Source organism: Choloepus didactylus, chromosome 9 (genome assembly GCF_015220235.1).
Source record: "Choloepus didactylus isolate mChoDid1 chromosome 9, mChoDid1.pri, whole genome shotgun sequence".
NCBI lineage: Eukaryota > Metazoa > Chordata > Mammalia > Pilosa > Megalonychidae > Choloepus > Choloepus didactylus.
In genome coordinates, this window is record NC_051315.1 from 126,552,691 (window position 1) to 126,572,414 (window position 19,724).

Consider the following 19,724-nt stretch of genomic DNA (forward strand, 5'->3'; position numbering starts at 1 on the left):
ATTTTGGTTGGGATTGTGTAGAATTGACATCAAGACAATATTGGGTTTTTTACCCCTGAGTAGCAGAGGTCTAAATGGGGAATGTGGAAGCACAGAGGACAGGGAGAAGAGTCTTAGCAGGTGCTTCTGGTAGGCATCGGCCACCCCTCATGTGACCTATCTGGGGAAAGTGATTTAAAAAGATGACAGTCACATTCCACTGAATCCCTGAATGGCCTACGGGGTCTTCAATCTTATTTTAGCATTTCAGGGGCCTCAGAGCTTTTGTAACACCTGTGCATTTCAGAGATGCTTTATGAACAATTCCACTGCCAGAAAGCTTTGGGACAAATTCTGAAACTATGAGCTTTATTCCAATGTTTTTACTTACTAAGTAAGATTGGCATAGTCATTCCTTTCTACACCTACATTGCAGTGCCATGTGTGACCTCTGGCCAGAGCAAGGAGCAAAACGTGTTCTTACTTGAAAAAATGAGATGTCTCAGCGAATACTTCTCATTTGTGATTGTTCTTATGAGTAAATCATTGGCAATGGGTGTAATTCTCTTTATGAGCGTGTGAAGACACACCCTCTCCTGGGGCAGGTTTTGAGGCTGCATTTCTTCCGCTGACAGCTTAGAACTGGAGCAGCCAGGTTGCTCTGGGCGACAGCTAACACAATGGCTCCTGCAATTTTTGCCAGTCCTCTTCCTCTGTGTGTGTGTCTCCTGCTAGCATCTGGCTTTGCCGAGGCCGGTAAGCTGCTGGTGGTCCCCATGGATGGGAGCCACTGGTTCACCATGCGTTCAGTGGTGGAGAAGCTCCACCACAGAGGACACGAGGTGGTCCTGCTTGTACCAGAGGTGAGTTGGCACCTGCACACATCACTCAACTGTACAGTCAAGACTTACCCAACTTCTTACACGCTGGAGGATTTGAATCGCGAGTTCATGATTTTCTCCAACTCTCATTGGAAAACTCGGGAATCAGGTGGATTTTCTTTCTTCATGAATCCACTCAGTGATGTTTTTAAATACATATTTTCACACTGCAGGAGTTTGTTTAATGACACAAAATTGGTAGAATACTTAAAAGACAGTGCTTTTGATGCCGTGTTTCTGGATCCTTTTGATATGTGTGGCTTCATCATTGCCAAGTATTTTTCACTCCCATCCGTGGTCTTCAGCAGGGGATCATTTTGTCATTACTTTGAAGAAGGAACACAGTGCCCTAGTCCTACTTCTTATGTTCCCCGAGGTCTCTCGAGGTTCCCAGATGTCATGACTTTCAAGGACAGAGTATGGAACTACATCGCTCTCTTGATGGAGCATTTATTTTGCCACCGTTTTTTCAAATATGCTTTAGAAATTGCCTCTGAGGTTCTCCAGACACCTGTCACGGCCTATGATCTCCACAGCCCAGTCTCGATTTGGTTGTTACGAAACGACTTCGTTTTAGAATACCCCAAACCTGTGATGCCCAACATGGTCTTCATTGGCGGAATCAACTGCCTCCCAGGAAAGCCATTGACAAAGGTGAGCAACCTCTCCTTCAGCATTTTAAAAAAAACTGGCTTAGGACATAAAAATGCAGAAACAAATAATAAAAATAAAATAGAACTCCTTACCTGAACTGTGATTTGTCATTTACACTCATCACATTTGTAATCTCCTTCTGGTTTAATGAATTATTTTGTGCCAATTCATTTAACTGTGGTTTCATAAATTTCGTAAAGTGGTCCTCTCTGATATGTATGGGTGTATAACTGATGACTTTCCAGGCTGTGTTTTTTAATGCTTTGATTTGAAAAATACTGAAAAATACAGTCAGAAGTGAAATTTCTCTTCTTGCTAATCCTATGCCAGCCCCCCACATATGAAAATGCTCGTATCTTTTTCCAATTTTTTGGAAATTATTTCATATATATATTTATATCTGCATTTATAATGTAAATTTCACACCCATTTTATTCAAATAAAAAATCTAGGATCAGGCTGAACACTTTGCACTTTCACTTGCCAATAAATCACAGACATCTTTACGCTCCAAGTGGACTGAATTATTGCCTCCTTTTGAATTGTTGCACAGAATTCTTTCCTTGAGATGCATCACAGTTTACTCAGTCAGTCAGTGCTGATAGGTGTTTGGTCTTCCACTTTTTCCTCTTGTAAACAAGACTGTATCAAACAAATTTAAATCCTTTCTTTATATTCGTTTATTTCCATATCTGGCTGTTATTTCAGTAGTTTAGAGTGCTAGGTGCAGGGTCACTGGGTCAAATGGTATATATCTATTACACCTCCATAAACCTGAGAAAATGCTTTCAAAATCTGGAGCAACCTCATGATTTGATTAATGATGTTTGACAGGTCTAGTTTTTCCTATATCCTCTCCAGCTCTAGATAATGTCTATCTTAAATTTTGTGCAATTTTATGAGCAAAAATTCTCCAAAGCACTTTCAATTTTCATTTCCTATTTTTGTAGATATCTTGGTTGTGTGTATTTCCTTTTCCATGCATTATGTGGTCACATTCTTTAATAATTTTTTCTCAGGCTGTGTGTCTTTTTACAACTAACTGGCTTAAGCCTTTTAAGCATTAGCATTTTCTATGTGCTGCTAGAAGTTTTTTCTTGGCTGATTCTTCATCTTTTGGTATCTCTCATCACATGTAATTTTCATTTTTGGGTAATCAAATTGGCCAACTTTCTCCTTAATGGTCTGTATTTTATACTTTTTGGCATCTGTCCAAACCTACATAAACATTTTCTCTATTTTTGTTTCAATGCTTTAATTCTTCCAGTATCAATCATTTTATTTTTTTTACCATGAGAACTTTAATCTGCACAATTACGTAAGAATCCAACTTTATTTTTTTAAAAGTGGATAATTAATTGTTCCAACACCATTTAATTAAAAATCCATTATTCGCCCATTGACTTGAAATGCATTTTTATCATAGTTTACATTTCCATATTTATTTGTATCTGCTTCTGAACTCTTGGTTGTGTTCCACTACTCTATTTATCTATTCTTGTACCAGGACCATACTGTTTTGAATAGAGTGGCTTTGTAGTAAGTTTTAATATCTGGTAAGGCAAGTCCCATACTCATTGCTCTTTTTTCTAAATGTTCTTGGCAGTTCACATAATTCTCCTTCAAAAAAGTTGAAATTGTTTTGTCTAGTTCCAGAAAATAAAAACAAATAATTAGGAATTTGTTAGTATTACATGACATGTTTTTATTAACTTGAGAAAAGTTGACATCCTTTCACTAAGTCCCCCATCCAGGAATATAGTATCTCTCTCTTTTTTTAATTTGAGAAGTTGTAGATTTATAGAAATATCATGCATAATGGTATTTCTCTTTATTCAGTCTCAGAAACTGACAGTAAAATTTAACAATTTTGGAAGTCTTTCATTTTTCTTATTTAAATTTATTCATGGGCATTTTATTATTTTTCAAACCATTGTGAACAGGGCATTTTCCCCATTTCTATTTTGAACTGGTTATTGATAATTAAAGGACAACGTGGTTGAACCTTGAAAACATTATGCTAAGCCAAAGAGGCCAGACACAAAAGGCTACATACTGTATGATTGCATTTTTATGAAATGTCCAGAATATGCAAATCCACAAAGACAGAAAGCAAATGAGTGGTTGACAGGATGTGGGGGCAAGGGAAATGGAGAGTGACTATTTAATGGGTGTGGGGTTTCCTTTTGAGGTAGTGGAAACATTCTGGAACTAGATAGTAATGATGGTTGTATAACATCGTGAAGGTACTGCTGACTTGTACACATTAAAATGGTGAATTTTTTGTTATGCCTATTTTACTGCAATTAAAAAAGAGAGCAAAAAAATATCTTTTAACTGTTGGTTGTTTTGAATCAAGATACAAGCATGTTTCCCATATTCTACTATTTCTTCTAATCCTCTGTTAATCTCTAATGGTTTCTCTCTTTTTAATATGCCATGACTAGCTGTAGAACTAGGTTGTCTGATGTGGTGGTGTTCAACTTGTCCCTATAAACTGGAAGTTGGTGTAGGTCTGATGGATTCAGGGTCAGCCTTTTTGACAAGACCACTTTAGGGACATTGTGCTAACTGCTTTGTGTTGCATCACACAGGAGACACCCCATATCTGTTTTTAGTGGAACTAAGATTGATCTGAGAATGTAGTATCATTGACGCATGCCTTCCTTGACTTCCCAGCAGTCCTGATGGAACTGGGACCAGCATGACAAAGCATGGGGCAGATAGAACAAGCTTTAGCCCAAGTTTTTAGGTATGGATCAGGTGTACTAAGTCCTTAATGCAGAATACAAAGCTGTGTGTGATCTAGCCCCTGCCTACCTCCAACCTCATCCCTTTTACCTCTTTATGTTCCAGACACACTGCCAGCTTCCAATTTCTCAAACCAACATTTTCCATTATACCTGAGGGTCCTCATACCTGCTGTTTGTCTCCCTGAAATACTTTTTCACAGCTGAGCTAAATAATTCACCTGTCCTTTCAATTTTGATGTAAATGGAACTTCCTGGAAACTTTCCATGATCCCCAGATAAGGTCAAAGGTCACACACGCCAATTATTGGCTCTCATGATGCCTGGGATCCGCCCCTCTTTTCTTTTTTAAGCAGTTATGACAATGGTAATTAATAAATTTGCTTCACCTCCATAAACTCTATAAGGGCAGGAACCACATTTGCTTTCCATTGCCGTACCTCCGGTTCCCAGCCTGGTGCTGGGAGCACATTTACTAAATGAATGAAAACACAGTTGGCGTAGTGTGTTTTGGCCTCAGAAGGTTGTTTTCCAAGAAAGAAGGGCACTGGCTTCATGTTAGACTTCTCCATCTACAGATGTGGACGTTTCCACTAGGTGTAGAAAGACACTTGTGGGACAGGCTGGGCAGAAATGTTAAAATTTAAGCAAATGTGTGTCAAATGCTTGTCATGTGCCAGGTGCTATCCTAGATAGGCACTGATGTTGACCTCGCCCTGCAGATGATGCAACTGAGGCACAGAGAGGTTGAGCGTTTTGCCCAAGGTTATGCCATTGGTAAGCAGAGGATCCAGGATTCAAACCCAGATATCCTTTATTTTAAAAATTAATATATAATTCAGGTATCATAAATACACCTTTAAAAGCATACAATTCTATGCTTTGTAGTACACTCACAAGGTGGTACACCTGTCACCACTATCTGGTTCCAGAACATTTTCATCATCCCGAATGGAAACCCCCTACTCGTTAAGCAGTCACTCCCCACTTCCTCCCTGCCCCCAGCCCCTGAAACCATTGATCTACTTTCTGCCTCTATGGATTCACCTATCCTGGACATTTCATACAAATGGAATTATAGGTGATCTTTTGTGACTAGCTTCTTTCACTTAGCACATAATATTTTCAAGCATGTATCAGTACCTCATTTCTTGTTATGGCAGAAGAATATTCCATGGTTTGGTTAGACCGCATTTTGTTTGTCCCTTCATCAGGTGATGGTGGGATGTCATTGGCTTGTCTGAATAATTCTGTGGGCTGGCAGGGGACTGAAGCCTGCTTCTTGGGGATAGCAGACCTGGTGCCTGGTCTCTTTGAAAAGAAGGAGTTTGGCGGGGGGAACTTCTCTGTGGAGACAGAGGGGGAGGGGAACTAGCAGTTAGGACACCGGAGGCCCTCCTGGTTCACCAGATGTCAAGGGACACATGATACTGAACCTTAACTTTAGGCCTCGCACCACACTGAGGATACCCCAAGTCCCAAAGTGACGTGTGGGACAGGCCAGACCTCCAGGGTGGGTCCCCTTTAGGATCTCCCCATCATGTTACTGGTAGCCATGCCAGGTTCCTAGTCCTTTTGTCCAGAATAGAACCACATACACACAAACACATGTGCACACATGTACACACATGTACACACACACACACACAAACACTTAGGAACAGAGTACCATCAGCTTAGTAAGGAGAAAGAGAAATGTGTTCTAAGTCCCTCTTAGTTTGCAGGGCATCTCTCTGGCCATATTAGGCAAAGTGGCATTTCCCCTTTCCTTCTTCTCCTGCCTCTGATTTATGTCCCTTTGTACCCATGGGAACAAGCACTGACCCCAGCCAAGCCCTGGGTTCCTTTCTGCCTCTTGTTTAGCTACACAAAGACCAGAACAGGGCTATGCTAGCAGAACCCAGGCCACGGTCCTCATCCAAGTGGGGGACCAGCAGGAGGAATCCCGGGTGTGAAGCCCCTCTTGTTCTCCTTCCTCTGCAGGCTGGCTCAGCCATGCTCCCAGGCCCTGTCCTCAGAGCCCCTCCTCCCCTCCTGGCCCCTGAGGGGTGGCACCGCCCCGTGCTCCCCCTGCGACCGGGCTGGGGTCTTGTTGCTGTCTAGCTGCTCCCCCCTCCTCTCTCTGACCCTTGTAAGCAGAAGTCCCTGCTGGCGCCGCCCTCCTGGGGAGGAGCCCCCGGGGAGCCGCCCGGGCCTGGGCTGAGCAGAGTCTTCCCACAACCTTGAACGATGTGTTTGCGTGTTGGCTGCAATCCTGGGGCGAGTCCCGTGCTGGGGTGGAGCTGAACCCCAGTTCCTCAGGCTTCTTGTCTTCCCCTGGCCTCTGCATGCCTCCTGCGCGACTGGGTTGGGGCTGGGCCTCGCGTGACAGTTCAGCTGTGCGTGACTAGCTCTGGGCAAGTCCGTTCAGAACTTCCAGGATCCTCCTCTCACTGGGACAGCCTGGTTCCCACATCCACCATCTTCTGGGACCTCCCCCCGCAGTAGACGAGTGGGCATGACCCTCCCTCCTGGGTCTCGGTTGAGAAACCAGATACTCAGGAGGTGGGTGTCCCCCACCCCAAGTGGTGAGGGGCGGGGCTGGAGGTGGAGCCTAGTTCAGGGCTCTGACCACGTGCTGGCTGGACTTGAAATTCTCCCATTTTAATTTTCTAAAGGCAATGTACAAATTGCATGGAATAGTATCATGGACCAGCTTTATCTCAAATAAGAACACGTGGCCCTTTAAACGTTCCTATCTCATGCATGAATCATCACAACTTGAAATGGGAATGAAAAAAGAAAGTGTATGTGGGAGTAAAACGTACAGGCAAGCCAACCTTGCTTCATACATTCAGCAGACATTTATAAAGAGCCAACTGTGTGACGGGTGTTGTTCTAGAGGCTGATGAACCCTAGAGACTAGATATTGCCCTGTCCTGCAGGTGCTGCTGTTCTGGTTGGGGAAGTCACATAGTAGTAACAACAGGTTAGATGCTGGTGAATGTGAGGAAGGAAAATAAGGGGGTGAGGTGATCATGGGTGGATCAGGAAGAGTCTCCTTGGGATGACACTGACCAGAACCTGGATGGGAGACAGGGAGCAGGACGTCTGGGGACAAGGTGACATTTTGTTTTTTATCATGATCTGTTACAGGGCTCACAACACTACAGCCCTTGGGCCAAATCCAGCTGTCTTGATTTTATTGAGATTGTTCACATACCATACAATTATCCAAAGATCCAAAGTGCACAATCAGTTGCCCATGGTACCATCATACAGCTGTGCATCCATCACAATTATTTTTTTTTCCAATTTTTAGAACATTTTCATTACTCCAGAAAAGAAATAAAGACAAAAAGGAAAACTCAATTCCTCCCCTACCCCTAACCACCCCCTCTCCATTATTGGCTCATAGTACTGGCATAGCATATTTGTTACTGTTGATGAACGAATGTTAAAATACTGTTAACTGTAGTACATCATTTGCAATAGGTATATTTTTTTCTGTATATACCCCTCTATTATTAGCTTTTAGTTATAGTGTCATACATTTGTTCTAGTTCATGAAAGAGTTTCTAATTTTTCCAGTTAATTATGGACATTATCCACAACAAGATTCGCTGTTATACATTCCCATCTTTTAACCTCCAACTTTCCTTCTGATGCCATACGTGACTCCGAGCGTACCCTTTCCACCACATTCACACACCATTCAGCACTGTTAGTTATTCTCACAATAACATGTTACCGTCACCTCTGTCCACTTCCAAACACTTAGATTCAACCTAGTTGAACATTCTGCTCATGATAAGCAACTGCTCCCCATTCTTTAGTCTTGTTCTATATCCTGTTAACTTATATTTTATGTCTATGTGTTTTCATATTATAATTAGTTCATATCAGTGAGACCCTGCAATATTTATCCTTATGTGTCTGAGTTATTTCACTCAATGTAGTGCCCTCAAGGTTTCTTCATCAACGGGTTTTCTTTTTAAAGATGGTTTTGTTCACCCAGCATACTTTCCATCCTAAGTAAACAATCGATGTTCCCTGTATAATTACATATTTATGTATTTACCACCATCACCACTATCTGTATAAGGACATCTCTATTTCTTCCACAAAGAAGGAGGAAGAGTCAAAGAAGGTAGAGAGATAAAAGGAAAAGAAAGAAAGAAAACAAACATGACAGCTAAAAAGCAATGAAAGGAAAGATAGAACTAAACTAGAGTAGAAATAAGAGTCAGACAACATCACCAATGCCAAGAGTCCCATACCCTTTCCTTATGTTACCCTCTCATAGGCATTTAGCTTTGGTAGATTGCCTTTGTTACATTAAAGAAAGCATAATACAAAGTTTCTGTTAACTATAGTCTCTAGTTTGCATTGATGTATTTTTCCCCAATACCACCCTATTTTTAACACCTTGCAAGGATGACATTCATTTGTTCTCCCTCATGCAAAAACATGTTCTTAATTTTATCACAATTGTTGAGCACTCTAGGTTTCACTAAATTATACAGTCCCAGTCTTTATCTTTCCTCTTTCCTTCTGGTGTCCCACATGCTCCTAACCTTCCTCTTTCAACCATACTCACAGTCATCTTTGTTCAGTGTACTTACATTGCTGTGCTACCATCACCCAAATTGTGTGCCAAACCTCTCACTCCTGTCTTCTCCTATCAGTCTGTAGTGCTCCCTTTAGTATATCCTGTAGGGCAGATGTCTTGTTTACAAAGCCTCTCATTGTCTGTTTGTCAGAGAATATTTTGAACTCTCCTTCATATTTGAAGGACAGATTTGCTGGATATAGGATTCTTGGTTGGCAGTTTTTCTCTTTCAGTACCTTAAATATATCACACCACTTCCTTCTTGCCTCCATGGTTTCTGCTGGGAGATCCACACATAGTTTTATCAGGCTTCCTTTGTATGTGATGGATTGCTTTTCTCTTGCTGCTTTCAGGATTCTCTCTCTGTCTTTGACATTTGATAATCTGATTATTAAGTGTCTTGGCATAGGCCTATTCAGATCTATTCTGTTTGTGGTACGCTGCGCTTCTTGGATCCGTAATTTTATGTCTTTCATAAGAGATGGAAAATTTTCATTGATTATTTCCTCTATGATTGCTTCTGACCCTTTTCCCTTCTCTTCTCTTTCTGGGACACCCATGACATGTACATTAGTGCATTTCATGCTGTCTTTCAATTCCCTGAGATGTTGCTCATATTTTTCCATTCTTTTCCCTATGTATTCTTTTGTGTGTAGGATTTCAGGTGTCTTGTTCTGCAGTTCCTGAGTGTTTTCTTCCACCTCTTGAGATCTGCTGTTGTATGTCTCCATTGTTTTTCTCATGTCTTGTGTTGTGCCTTTCATTTCCATAGATTTCGCCAGTTGTTTTTTCAAACTTTCGATTTCTACCTTACGTTCACCCAGTGTTTTCTTTAGAGCCTTTATCTCTTTTGTTATATCTTCCCTGAACTTGTTGATTTGGTTTTTGATTTCATTTAGCATATTTCTTTGAAAATCTTTAATTGATTGTTTCTTTAAAGTGAAACCATATACCAACTGAATCTTGATTCAGGTGCACCTTTGTTCCTTTGACTGGGCCATATCTTTGCTTTTTCCTAGTAGAGATTGTAGTTTTCTGTTGTCTAGGTATCTGGTTTCCTTGGTTACCCCAGCCAGATTTTCCCAGACCAGAATGGGTTCAGGTTTCAGAATGGGGCTATATTCAGGGGGTATCTTAGAGGAATGACAAAATTTCCTGTGAGATCTCCAGTTGCTGTGCTTTTCCTAACCTGCCCAGCAGGTGGCGCCTGTCAGCCTGTTGCTCCTGACTGGTGTAAGAAGGTGTGGCCCGTTTAGTTTCTGTTATGCTTATTTTCCCGGAGGCTCTGGGGTCTGGTTCTGAAGGGAAAGCTGGTCCCATCTCCTTACTCTTAGAGAAGAAAATCCCCCTCTGTAGTTTTCATCTGCATTTGAATTGTGATCTCTCTGACCCTGTTATCTCTTCTCCTGTCTGGGTCAGAGCACTGGGAACTGAAAAATTACTGAGGCCTCTCTACTGAGTCACTCAAGGTTGAGAGAGAGAAAAAGGGACAGAAAGGCCCCCTATTAGAGCCAGAACACAGCTCCCCCAGATTCACTCATCAGCCAGAGGTAACAACCAGTCTCCTGGGCTCCCCCTCACAGGACAGATGAGTATTCTGTTTTTTTTAAAGGTCAGTCATCGCTCAAAGCCTCTGCCTGCTTGTTGGGGATTTGTAGCTTGTAATCAGCAGTCCACATTTGTTAATTCAAACCCCAGTTGGGGCTCAGCTGAGCTATATTCGCTCATTCTGCTTGGAGAGTGCTGCTAATTTCTACCACTGCGAGGTTTTGCAGCAAAGCCTGCCATGGGGGAGGGGCTCTCGGCACGGTTGCAGTTTTTACTTACAGATTCCACACTGCGGTCAAATGCATTCCTCCCAATCCAGGTTGGTGTACGATGTGTGGACAGTCACAGTTGTCTCCTGGCAGTTATTCTAAATTATTTACTAGTTGTTCCTGGTTGTTCAGTAGTTGATCCAGGGGACTCATTAAATTCCACTCCTCTCTATGCCACTATCAGTGTCTGACTGCGTTTGCTCAGCACAATGTTTTCATGGTTCATCCATGTTGTAGCATGTGTCGGAACTTCATCCTTTTTTACTGCTGAAGAATATTCCATTGTATGGATAGACCACATTTTGTTTTCCATTCATTGGGCGATGGATATTTGGATGGTTTCCAACTCTTGGCTGCTGCTTAATACACAGTTGACTCTTTTTTCCTTATTCAGTATAAAAAGTCCTTCATCCAACAAATATCTCTTGAGAGCCTTCCGTGTGCTTGGTAACGTACTGGTGGACATGGCTCTGCACACCTGAAGCTTGCAGGTCTGTGGGGAGGCAGACATTGATCAGCTGCAGTTCGTGCTGCACTCTTTGAAAGAAAGTAAAGGGCCAAAGAGAGCTGACAACAGGGGCTTTGCAGGATGAGTGGGAGTGATCTTGGGATGAGTGTATCAAACAGAGAAGATCCTCAGGTACAGCACAGAGCAGAATACCACAGGGTCTTTAATGCAGGAGCCCCGGCATGTGCTTTCCCCTTTCCCTCCCTGCCATGTTCAAGGGTCTCCTTACCCTCATAACTGCAAATATGTGGAAGTCCTATGTTATGGGTCTTCTGAGTGATCTGTCTGTCATCGCTATCGAGTGGCAGGTGCCCTTCCTGCTGCTTCTGGGCTCCTGGGCCCCCACATGCATAGCCTGGAGCCTCCCTGGGAAGTCGTAGGCACAGCCCCTACAGTGGGGCAGATGCCCAGCTGAGATGTAGGGCCAGGCGGCCATACTTCCCTTCACTGCCTCTTCCTTCCATGGACAATTAGACTTGACCAAGGGACACATGACACTGAGCCTTAACTTTAGGCCTCACACCTCACCAAGGGTACCCCAATCCTGCAGCAACATGTGGGGTGGGCTGGCCCTCCAGGGTGGCCCCCATCATGTGACTGGTAGACATGCCAGGTTCTTAGTCCTTTGGTCCAGGTAGAATCACACACACACACACGCACACACACACACGCACACACACTTAGAAAGAGAGTACCATCAACTTAGTAACAAAAAAGAGAGATGTGTTCTAAGTTCCTCTTAGTTTGCAGGGCATCTCTCTGGCCATATTAGGCAAAGTGGCATTTCCCCTTTCCTTCTCCTGCCTCTGATTTATGTCCCTTTGGACTCGTGGGAACAAGCACAGACTTTAACCAAGCCTTGGGTTCCATCCTGGCCTCTTGTTTAGCCACACAAAGACCAGGGCAGGGCCCAGGTCACAGTCCTCATCGAAGTGGGGGTCTTCATCCGAGTGAGGGTCAGCAGGAGGAATCCCGGGTGTGAAGCCCCTCTTGTTCTCCTTCCCCCTCAGGCTGGCTCAGCCATGCTCCCAGGCCCTGTCCTCAGAGCCCCTCCTCCCCTCCCGGCCCCTGAGGGGTGGCACCGCCCCGCGCTCCCCCTGCAACCGGGCTGGGGTCTTGTTGCTGTCTAGCTGCTCCCCCCTCCTCTCTCTGACCCTTGTAAGCAGAAGTCCCTGCTGGCGCCGCCCTCCTGGGGAGGAGCCCCTGGGGAGCCGCCCGGGCCTGGGCTGAGCAGAGTCTTCCCACAACCTTGAACGATGTGTTTGCATGTTGGCTGCAATCCTGGGGCGAGTCCCGTGCTGGGGTGGAACTGAACCCCAGTTCCTCAGGCTTCCTGTCTTCCCCTGGCCTCTGCATGCCTCCTGCGTGACTGGGTTGGGGCTGGGCCTCGCGTGACAGTTCAGCTGTGCGTGACTAGCTCTGGGCAAGTCCGTTCAGAACTTCCAGGATCCTCCTCTCACTGGGACAACCTGGTTCCCACATCCACCATCTTCTGGGACCTCCCCCCCGCAGTGCGACGAGTGGGCATGACCCTCCCTCCTGGGTCTCCGTTGAGAAACCAGATGCTCAGGAGGTGGGTGTCCCCCACCCCAAGTGGTGAGGGGCGGGGCTGGAGGCGGAGCCTAGTTCAGGGCTCTGACCACGTGCTGGCTAGACTTGAAATTCTCCCATTTTAATTTTCTAAAGGCAATGTACAAATTGCATATGAATAGTATGCCATTTTTATCTCAAAAAAAAAACAACACATGGCCCTTTAAACGTTCCTATCTCATGCATGAATCATCACAACTTGAAATGGGAATGAAAAAAGAAAGTGTATGTGGGAGTAAAACATAGAGGCAAGCCAAACCTTGCCTTTTTCATTCAGCAGACATTTATAAAGGGCCAACTGTGTGGCAGGTGTTGTTCTAGAGGCTGATGAGCCCTAGAGAATAGATATTGCCCTGTCCTGCAGGTGCTGCTGTTCTGGTTGGGGAAGTCACATAGTAGTAACAACAGGTTAGATGCTGGTGAATGTGAGGAAGGAAAATAAGGGGGTGAGGTGATCATGGGTGGATCAGGAAGAGTCTCCTTGGGATGACACTGACCAGAACCTGGATGGGAGACAGGGAGCAGGACGTCTGGGGACGAGTTGACATTTTGTCCTTTATCATCATCTGTTACAGGGCACAAAACTACAGCCCTTGGGCCAAATCCAGCTGTCTGCTTGTTTTTGTAAATGAAGTTTTACAAGGACACAGCCAGCCCATTTGGTGGGTGCTATGTCTGGTTGCTTCCCTGCTACAACGGCACCTGGGTCATTGTCACAGAGCCCTAAGGCCTGCAAAGCTTAAAATATTTACTATCTGGGCCTTTACAGAAAACATTTGCCGATCCCCTGGTTTAGAAACCCAAGTGTCCAGGAAGTTATGGGCTCGGGCGGCGCCACCCCAGAGACCCCACCATCTCCCCAGTGAGCACTCCGGGTGTGGGAGGAGGGGGCGCACGTTCCCACTTTGCCCAGCTCTCCCAGCGCCCACAACCCGACCCAGGGTCCGCACCCAGTACGACTTTACAGTGCCTGTGATTATACAGGACCAGCTAAGGAGAAAGCCCTTGTGAAAACAGACATCCAGGTATCCTCCCCTTCTGGATGTTATGGAAGAGGAGGTCCACGTTCTGGCTTAGCTGCAAAACACTTCATAGATGTAGGAGCTGGTGTCATAGATGAAGACCATAGAGGAAATGTTGGTGTTGTGCTATTTAATTTTGGCAAAGAAAAGTTTGAAGCAAAAAAGGGTGACCAAATTGCACAATTGATTTGTGAACGCATTTTTTATCCAGAAATAGTGGAAGTTTAAGTTTGGATGTCACTGAATGGGGTTCAGGAGGTTTTGGTTCCATTGGAAAAAATTAAAAGTTATGCCAAGAATAGAAAACATACTTTTTTCCCTTAAAAAACACTTTGACTTAAAATGGTTTGGTGTTTGTGCTTCTGTAAACTTAATAGCCTTAACCTCTAAAAAATTTAGTTTTCTTAAGATCATGGAAACCTCTGGTGGGATCACGTGGAAACTTTCTTTTGTGTTTTTCTACTAATTGATTGTTGTATGTAAATCTGCTTTGTAGTGCCCTAAAACAAGCAGTTTCTTCTTCAGTTCATTTTATGTGCAAATATATATCTATTGGAAAGTGTGTATTATTTAATTCACTAAGTGTTATCCTTCAGCAACTTATTTTGCTTTGTTTTATAAATGATAAACAATGTCTTTTGTTCACAAAACTCAAATTCTTTCAAAATTACAAATTATTGCATAAGCTGAACTAAAAGATAATAAAAAGGAGGGATTAAAATTAAAAAAAAAAAAAAGAAAAGAAAAGAAACCCTGGGGTCTGCATGGTCTAACTATTTTCATACTAAGTTTCAGCATTATTTACCTTTTCTGTTCTCATCCTCTCATGAGTGTATATTGGAGGTTTCCAGTGGTCACATGATGAGTGATATCACAACAGACAGAAAGCCAAAGTGGAAGGGGGAGTCGAGTGTTTCTATTAAAGCAGACATTACAGGGACTTGCAAAAATGTAAAGCAATGTCAGGTGCCAACTTCTTGTTTCCCCCACTGGCTGGCTGATCACTACCCACAGTGAATGCCCTCAAAATCCTGCTGCTCTCCCTCCATCTACATTTCTACATTATCTTGTTTTATTTTTTCAGCCTCCTCCTCTGCACCCTTTTCCTTTACCTACACTTCCAGCTTTCACGGGGCAGGGCCGGCTCTTTAACAACACTGCGTTCAGGAACTCCTTTTTACCACCCAAGTGCCACTGGGTCCAGAACACATGGAACCTGCCCCCCTCCATCAGAGCCAGAGCCTGTCCTCCACACTCAGGCACAGTAACTCAGCGGGTCTCACACAATCCTGGGGGCAGGTACCAACGCAACTCCATTTTACAGATGAGGAAATTCAGACAGAGAACAGTTAACTCACTGAGCTTGGAAGGGGCAGCCGGACCCCAGGTCTTGTGTGCTTAACTGCTCTGAACGTGGAAATCGAGGACCTAGAGGGTATGTCTGTTAGGATTCAATGCCACTGCCACTAACAGAAAGCCCTGCAAGACCAGTGGCTGAAGAAGAGAGGTGAGGGGTGGGGGGTTGTAACCGACGCCTCCTGTGCCAGCTCGGCATCCCTCGGCCCCCCTTTGCATCCAGCCCTCTCTGAGCTGACCAGAATTTAGAGTGGGTGGCTCTCTGGTGTAATTGTGAATCTTGACTCTGTCATCTGCTAAGCTGACTCTACCTTGCCACTCTGAGAATGGTCGGTGAGAAAGTTGCTAAGCGGGAGCAGCTGCTCATCCCAGGATGTCATCGATAATGCAGAATGGCAACACTCGGGACCCAGCACGACAGCAGAACTCCAGGGGTCTCTTCCAGCTGTCCAATAACTCTTACTCTGCCTCTTTGGAGAGGGAGATGCAGCTTGCTGGGGACTCAGAGAAAAGTAACCCTAGAAACTCAGGTGAGAGCTGATAAGGGGCTTTGTTAGCCCAAGTTAGTTGCTGTGCTGAGAAATGGTTAAATATTAATCCAGGTCCCTTCATTGCAAAGGGCAAAATTCAGAACAAGGAAATGTTTCTTGCAGGGTGTGTGAAGATGACAAGTTAGTTCAGGGCAAAGAGCCAGGATCCCTGTGGTTTAGGGAGTGGTAACTACTGATCTGGAGCACTTTCACTTATACTGGCTCCAGCATGGCCTCGCCTCTTCAGGCCCTGCATAGAGTCTCTGCAGGGGTTTTCTTCCTAGCACTTTGGGGTGTGGTGGGAGCAGAGAAGATGCTGGTTGTCCCTCAGGATGGAAGCCACTGGCTCAGTCTGAAGGAAGTAAGTGAGCGTCTGGGTGAGAAGGGGCACGAGGTGGTGGTGCTAGTACCGGAAGTTAATTTGCTGCTGAAAGAATCCAAATACTACACAAGAAAAATTCACCCAGTGCCATACGGTCAGGAAGAGATGAAGAACCGTTACCACTCCTTTGGAAACAATCATTTTGCCCCCAAGTCTTTCCCCGACCCCCTTCCAGCTGAGTACAAGAATAACATGATTCTCCTGGACATGTACTTCGTCAACTGTGAGAGCCTCCTGAAGGACTCCGACACCCTGAGGTTCCTCAGGGAGAGCAAGTTTGACGTCCTCCTCACAGACCCAGCCTTACCCTGTGGCGTCATCCTGGCCAAGTACCTGGACCTGCCCTCCGTGTACCTCTTCAGGGGTTTCCCGTGTGCCCTGGAGCACGCGATCAGCAGAAGCCCCAATCCCGTGTCCTACATCCCCAGGTGCTACACTCGGTTCTCAGACCACATGACCTTTCCCCAACGGGTGGTCAACTTCCTCGTGAATTTCTTGGAGACCCCCTTATTTCAACTTCTGTACACAAAGTACCAAAACCTCGCGTCGAATCTCCTCCAGACAGACGTGCACCTACCCACCCTGTATCGGAAGGGCTCCCTTTGGCTGCTAAGGTACGACTTTGTGTTGGAGTATCCCCGGCCACTCATGCCCAACATGATATTCGTTGGAGGAATAAACTGCAAAGAGAGAGGAAACCTAACTCAGGTTGGTGGCTTTTTTGTTGTTGTTTTTGTTCTTTTCCTAATAAGTGAGTAAAAATAATTCTTATATGCTCTGTCTTCCCTCACTCAATTGGCTCCTCCTGCCGACTGCCATCCGGGAGGTCTAAATAAACATACTTTCCAATGATGTTGGAAAGCACATGCCATTCCTGGGGTGAAGGGGCATCTTAGTTCCCTAGGGCTGGTGTAACAAAGTACTACAAACAACAGAAATTTATTGCCTCACAGTTGTAGAGGCTGAAAGTCCAAATTAAGATGTCACCGAGGCCGTGCTCCATCTGATGGTTCTAGATTTCTGGAGGTGACTTGCTGGGAATCCATGGCATTATTTGAATTGAGGCATAACTCAACCTCTGCCTCCACATCTTCTCTTTCTGTTTGTCTCCTTCTGACTGTATCTAAATTTCCTCCAGTTATAAGGATACTACTTGTATTGGATTAGGGTCCGTCTTAATCCAGTTTGGCCTCGTCTTAATGAATAATATCTTCAAAAATGTTGTTTCCAAGGATCACACTTGTGGGACTGAAGGTTAGGACTTGAACATACCTTTTTGGGGGACACACTTCAAGTTATCATGGGCACTTTTGTGAGACCTGAGACTGAGGTGACACAGAGACATTTGGATGAAGACAGGGCTGATGTGGGGCAGCAGAAGGAGATGTGTTTAGTGAGGAGGTCTGGGGAGAGTTACACAATCAGAGAATGAATCTTCGAAAGGTTCTATTCCAAGTTTTCCACTTTCCTCTCAGGGAGAGGGAATCTAGAGCTGGGACGAATCCATTTTCTCAACTTTCTCCAATGCTTTTTCCCTAGACTGGAAACCATGGTGAGTAAAGTACAGCCTGTGGTCCAAACCCAGCCAGAGGCCTGTTTTGTACGGTCCAGAGCTAAGAATGGTTTTTACACTTGTAAAGTGCTGTTAAAACAAAGAAACAAACAAAACCAGAGAATGTGGCAGAAACATACCTGGCCTGCAAAGCCTACATTTTACTCTCTGGTCCTTTATGGAGAAAGTGTACAGACCTCTGAGCTAAGGCAAACATTTTCAGATGCTCTCCTGACATAGGAGGACGAGGCCCAGAGTTACTCTGAAAAATAAAATAAAACAATTTTTTAATAAAAATATTTACTTGTTTGACATTCTGCAGATCACCCCATAACTTTTAAGCCAGAATTATTTTCAGTATATTTTTTATCAGAGAGAAAGCCTCAAATAGGTCAGAAGGACCCCTACCCTCCTTCCTCAACATCTTTTAAGTTCTTTGTTAACAAGTTGGTCAGCTGGCTGTAGCTAATTGGAGAGTGTTTTAGTTTACTAAAGCTGACAAAATGCAATATACCAGAAATGGGTTGGCTTTTACAATGAGCATGTTTTAAATTAGAGGTCTACAGCTCTGCAGCTATGGAAATGTCCAAATCCAGGCATCAACAGGACCATACCTTCTCTCCAAAGACTGGCTACCAGTGATCCTCAGCTGCTCTGTCATGTGGCCTGGCTCCTGGTGATGTCTGTTGGTCTCTCCCTTTCTCCCGGGTTCTTGCTTCCAGCTTGTGGCTTAGTGGCTTCCCTTTTGCTTCTTTGTTTTCTGTGTGTCATTACTCAGCTTTCCTGTTTTTTCTCTCTGAACTTCTCTGTTCCTTTTCTATCTTCTGTCACTCTCAGCTTCTCTGTGTGCTTCTCTGAATTTCATCTCTTATAAAGGACTCCAGTAAGGTGATTAAGATCCACCTGGGCCATACCTCAACTGATAATCTAATCAAAAGATCCCAGCCACATAGATCTACACCCACAGGAATGGATTAGCTTTAAGAACATGATCTTTTCTGGGGTCCATTCAGTGTCAATCATCACAAAGAGGCAGGGGCTACTGAGCACAATTGGGCTGGTTCACGGAGTGTGAGGTCAAGAAATAGACACCTCAGATGTCAGGAGACTTTAACCAAAGTACTCCCCAGTGCTTCTGAAAGGACAGGCTTCTGCTCCCTCTATCAGGTTCTACGCACCTGCTGGAGCTCATAGCCCCTGAGTGACCACCTTCATTCTGCTAACCTTCTCTGTTAGAGGCAATGGAATGAGAATCAGGCAGCCGACGGTCCACTTTCTCCTGCCCTGCTGGCTCCAGGATCCCCTCCTGGCCTCTATTATCTTAGTCAGCTAAGAGCTGGGGGTAAAAGCTAGAAGAACTGGATTTGAATCCAGCTGTGGCTGAGTGGCCTGGACATGTCGTTCACTTCTGAGTGTTCGTTTCTCCAACTACGAAATGGGAACATTCAGGAAAGATGGCAGTCAGCTAAGATTAAGTTCATGAGAGAACTTGGAAAACTACAAACTCAACAGAAGTGTGACCTGGTTATTTTAGGGTGGAATAAAAGGAGGGAGGCCCCACAGACATGATTTAATTCAACCCCTGTCACTTGGGTGAGCAAAGCGTGGCTTCTGGGCAAGTGGAGTGAACCGTGCCAGGCCACGGGCTGCAGTCCCGGGCAGGGGCAGATGAGAGCCCACACCAGGTTCACGTGTTTGGGCCGCGGACTCTTTCCGCATTTCACAAGACCTGGAAAAGAGCAGCACATGCAGGGAACATAGGAGGCTGGGTGAGGGCTTGGTGGATCTGACCGGCCCTCTTGTGGCCAGGAGGTCTTAGACCTCAGCTTCCTCATCTGTAAAATGGGCTGACACCGCTGGCTTTACCACCTCACATGGGGGCAATGAACAAATGTACAGCACATGAAAGTGACTTGTAGCCCGTCAGGGAAACTCTGTCTCTGCCCCTCTCTTCCTTGGGGCCCAGCTCAATAGAGGCTGGAACTTTCTCTCTGGGAGGTGATGAGAACACCATGGGTTTCTTGCACCATTCTTTGGGGAACACCTTTCCAGAAAACTGGAACCCAATTCCTCAGGGATAGTCCTTCTGTTCCCATTTCCTGTTCAGATGTT

The 19,724-nt window shown here is 44.7% G+C and overlaps 2 protein-coding genes across 2 annotated transcripts in view; both read left to right on the forward strand.

The window, feature by feature from the left end:
* Positions 1 to 659: 659 nt before the first annotated feature.
* On the forward strand, positions 660 to 1,610 carry LOC119543861 (UDP-glucuronosyltransferase 1A10-like). The gene has a single exon (XM_037848684.1). The coding sequence runs from the start codon at positions 660 to 662 to the stop codon at positions 1,608 to 1,610; it is 951 nt and encodes a 316-aa protein (XP_037704612.1).
* Positions 1,611 to 15,883: 14,273 nt separating this feature from the next.
* LOC119544040 (UDP-glucuronosyltransferase 1-6-like) overlaps positions 15,884 to 19,724 on the forward strand; it is a 235,793-nt gene continuing 231,952 nt past the window's right edge. The window contains exon 1 of the mRNA XM_037849065.1: positions 15,884 to 16,768. Coding sequence (XP_037704993.1) covers positions 15,908 to 16,768 — 861 coding nt within the window. The 5' untranslated portion in view covers positions 15,884 to 15,907. The remainder of the gene's footprint in view (positions 16,769 to 19,724) is intronic.

Coding starts and splice junctions, on each gene's coding strand:
- LOC119543861 (XM_037848684.1), top strand. CDS start 660: ATGGCTCCTGCAATTTTTGCCAGTCCTCTTCCTCTGTGTGTGTGTCTC.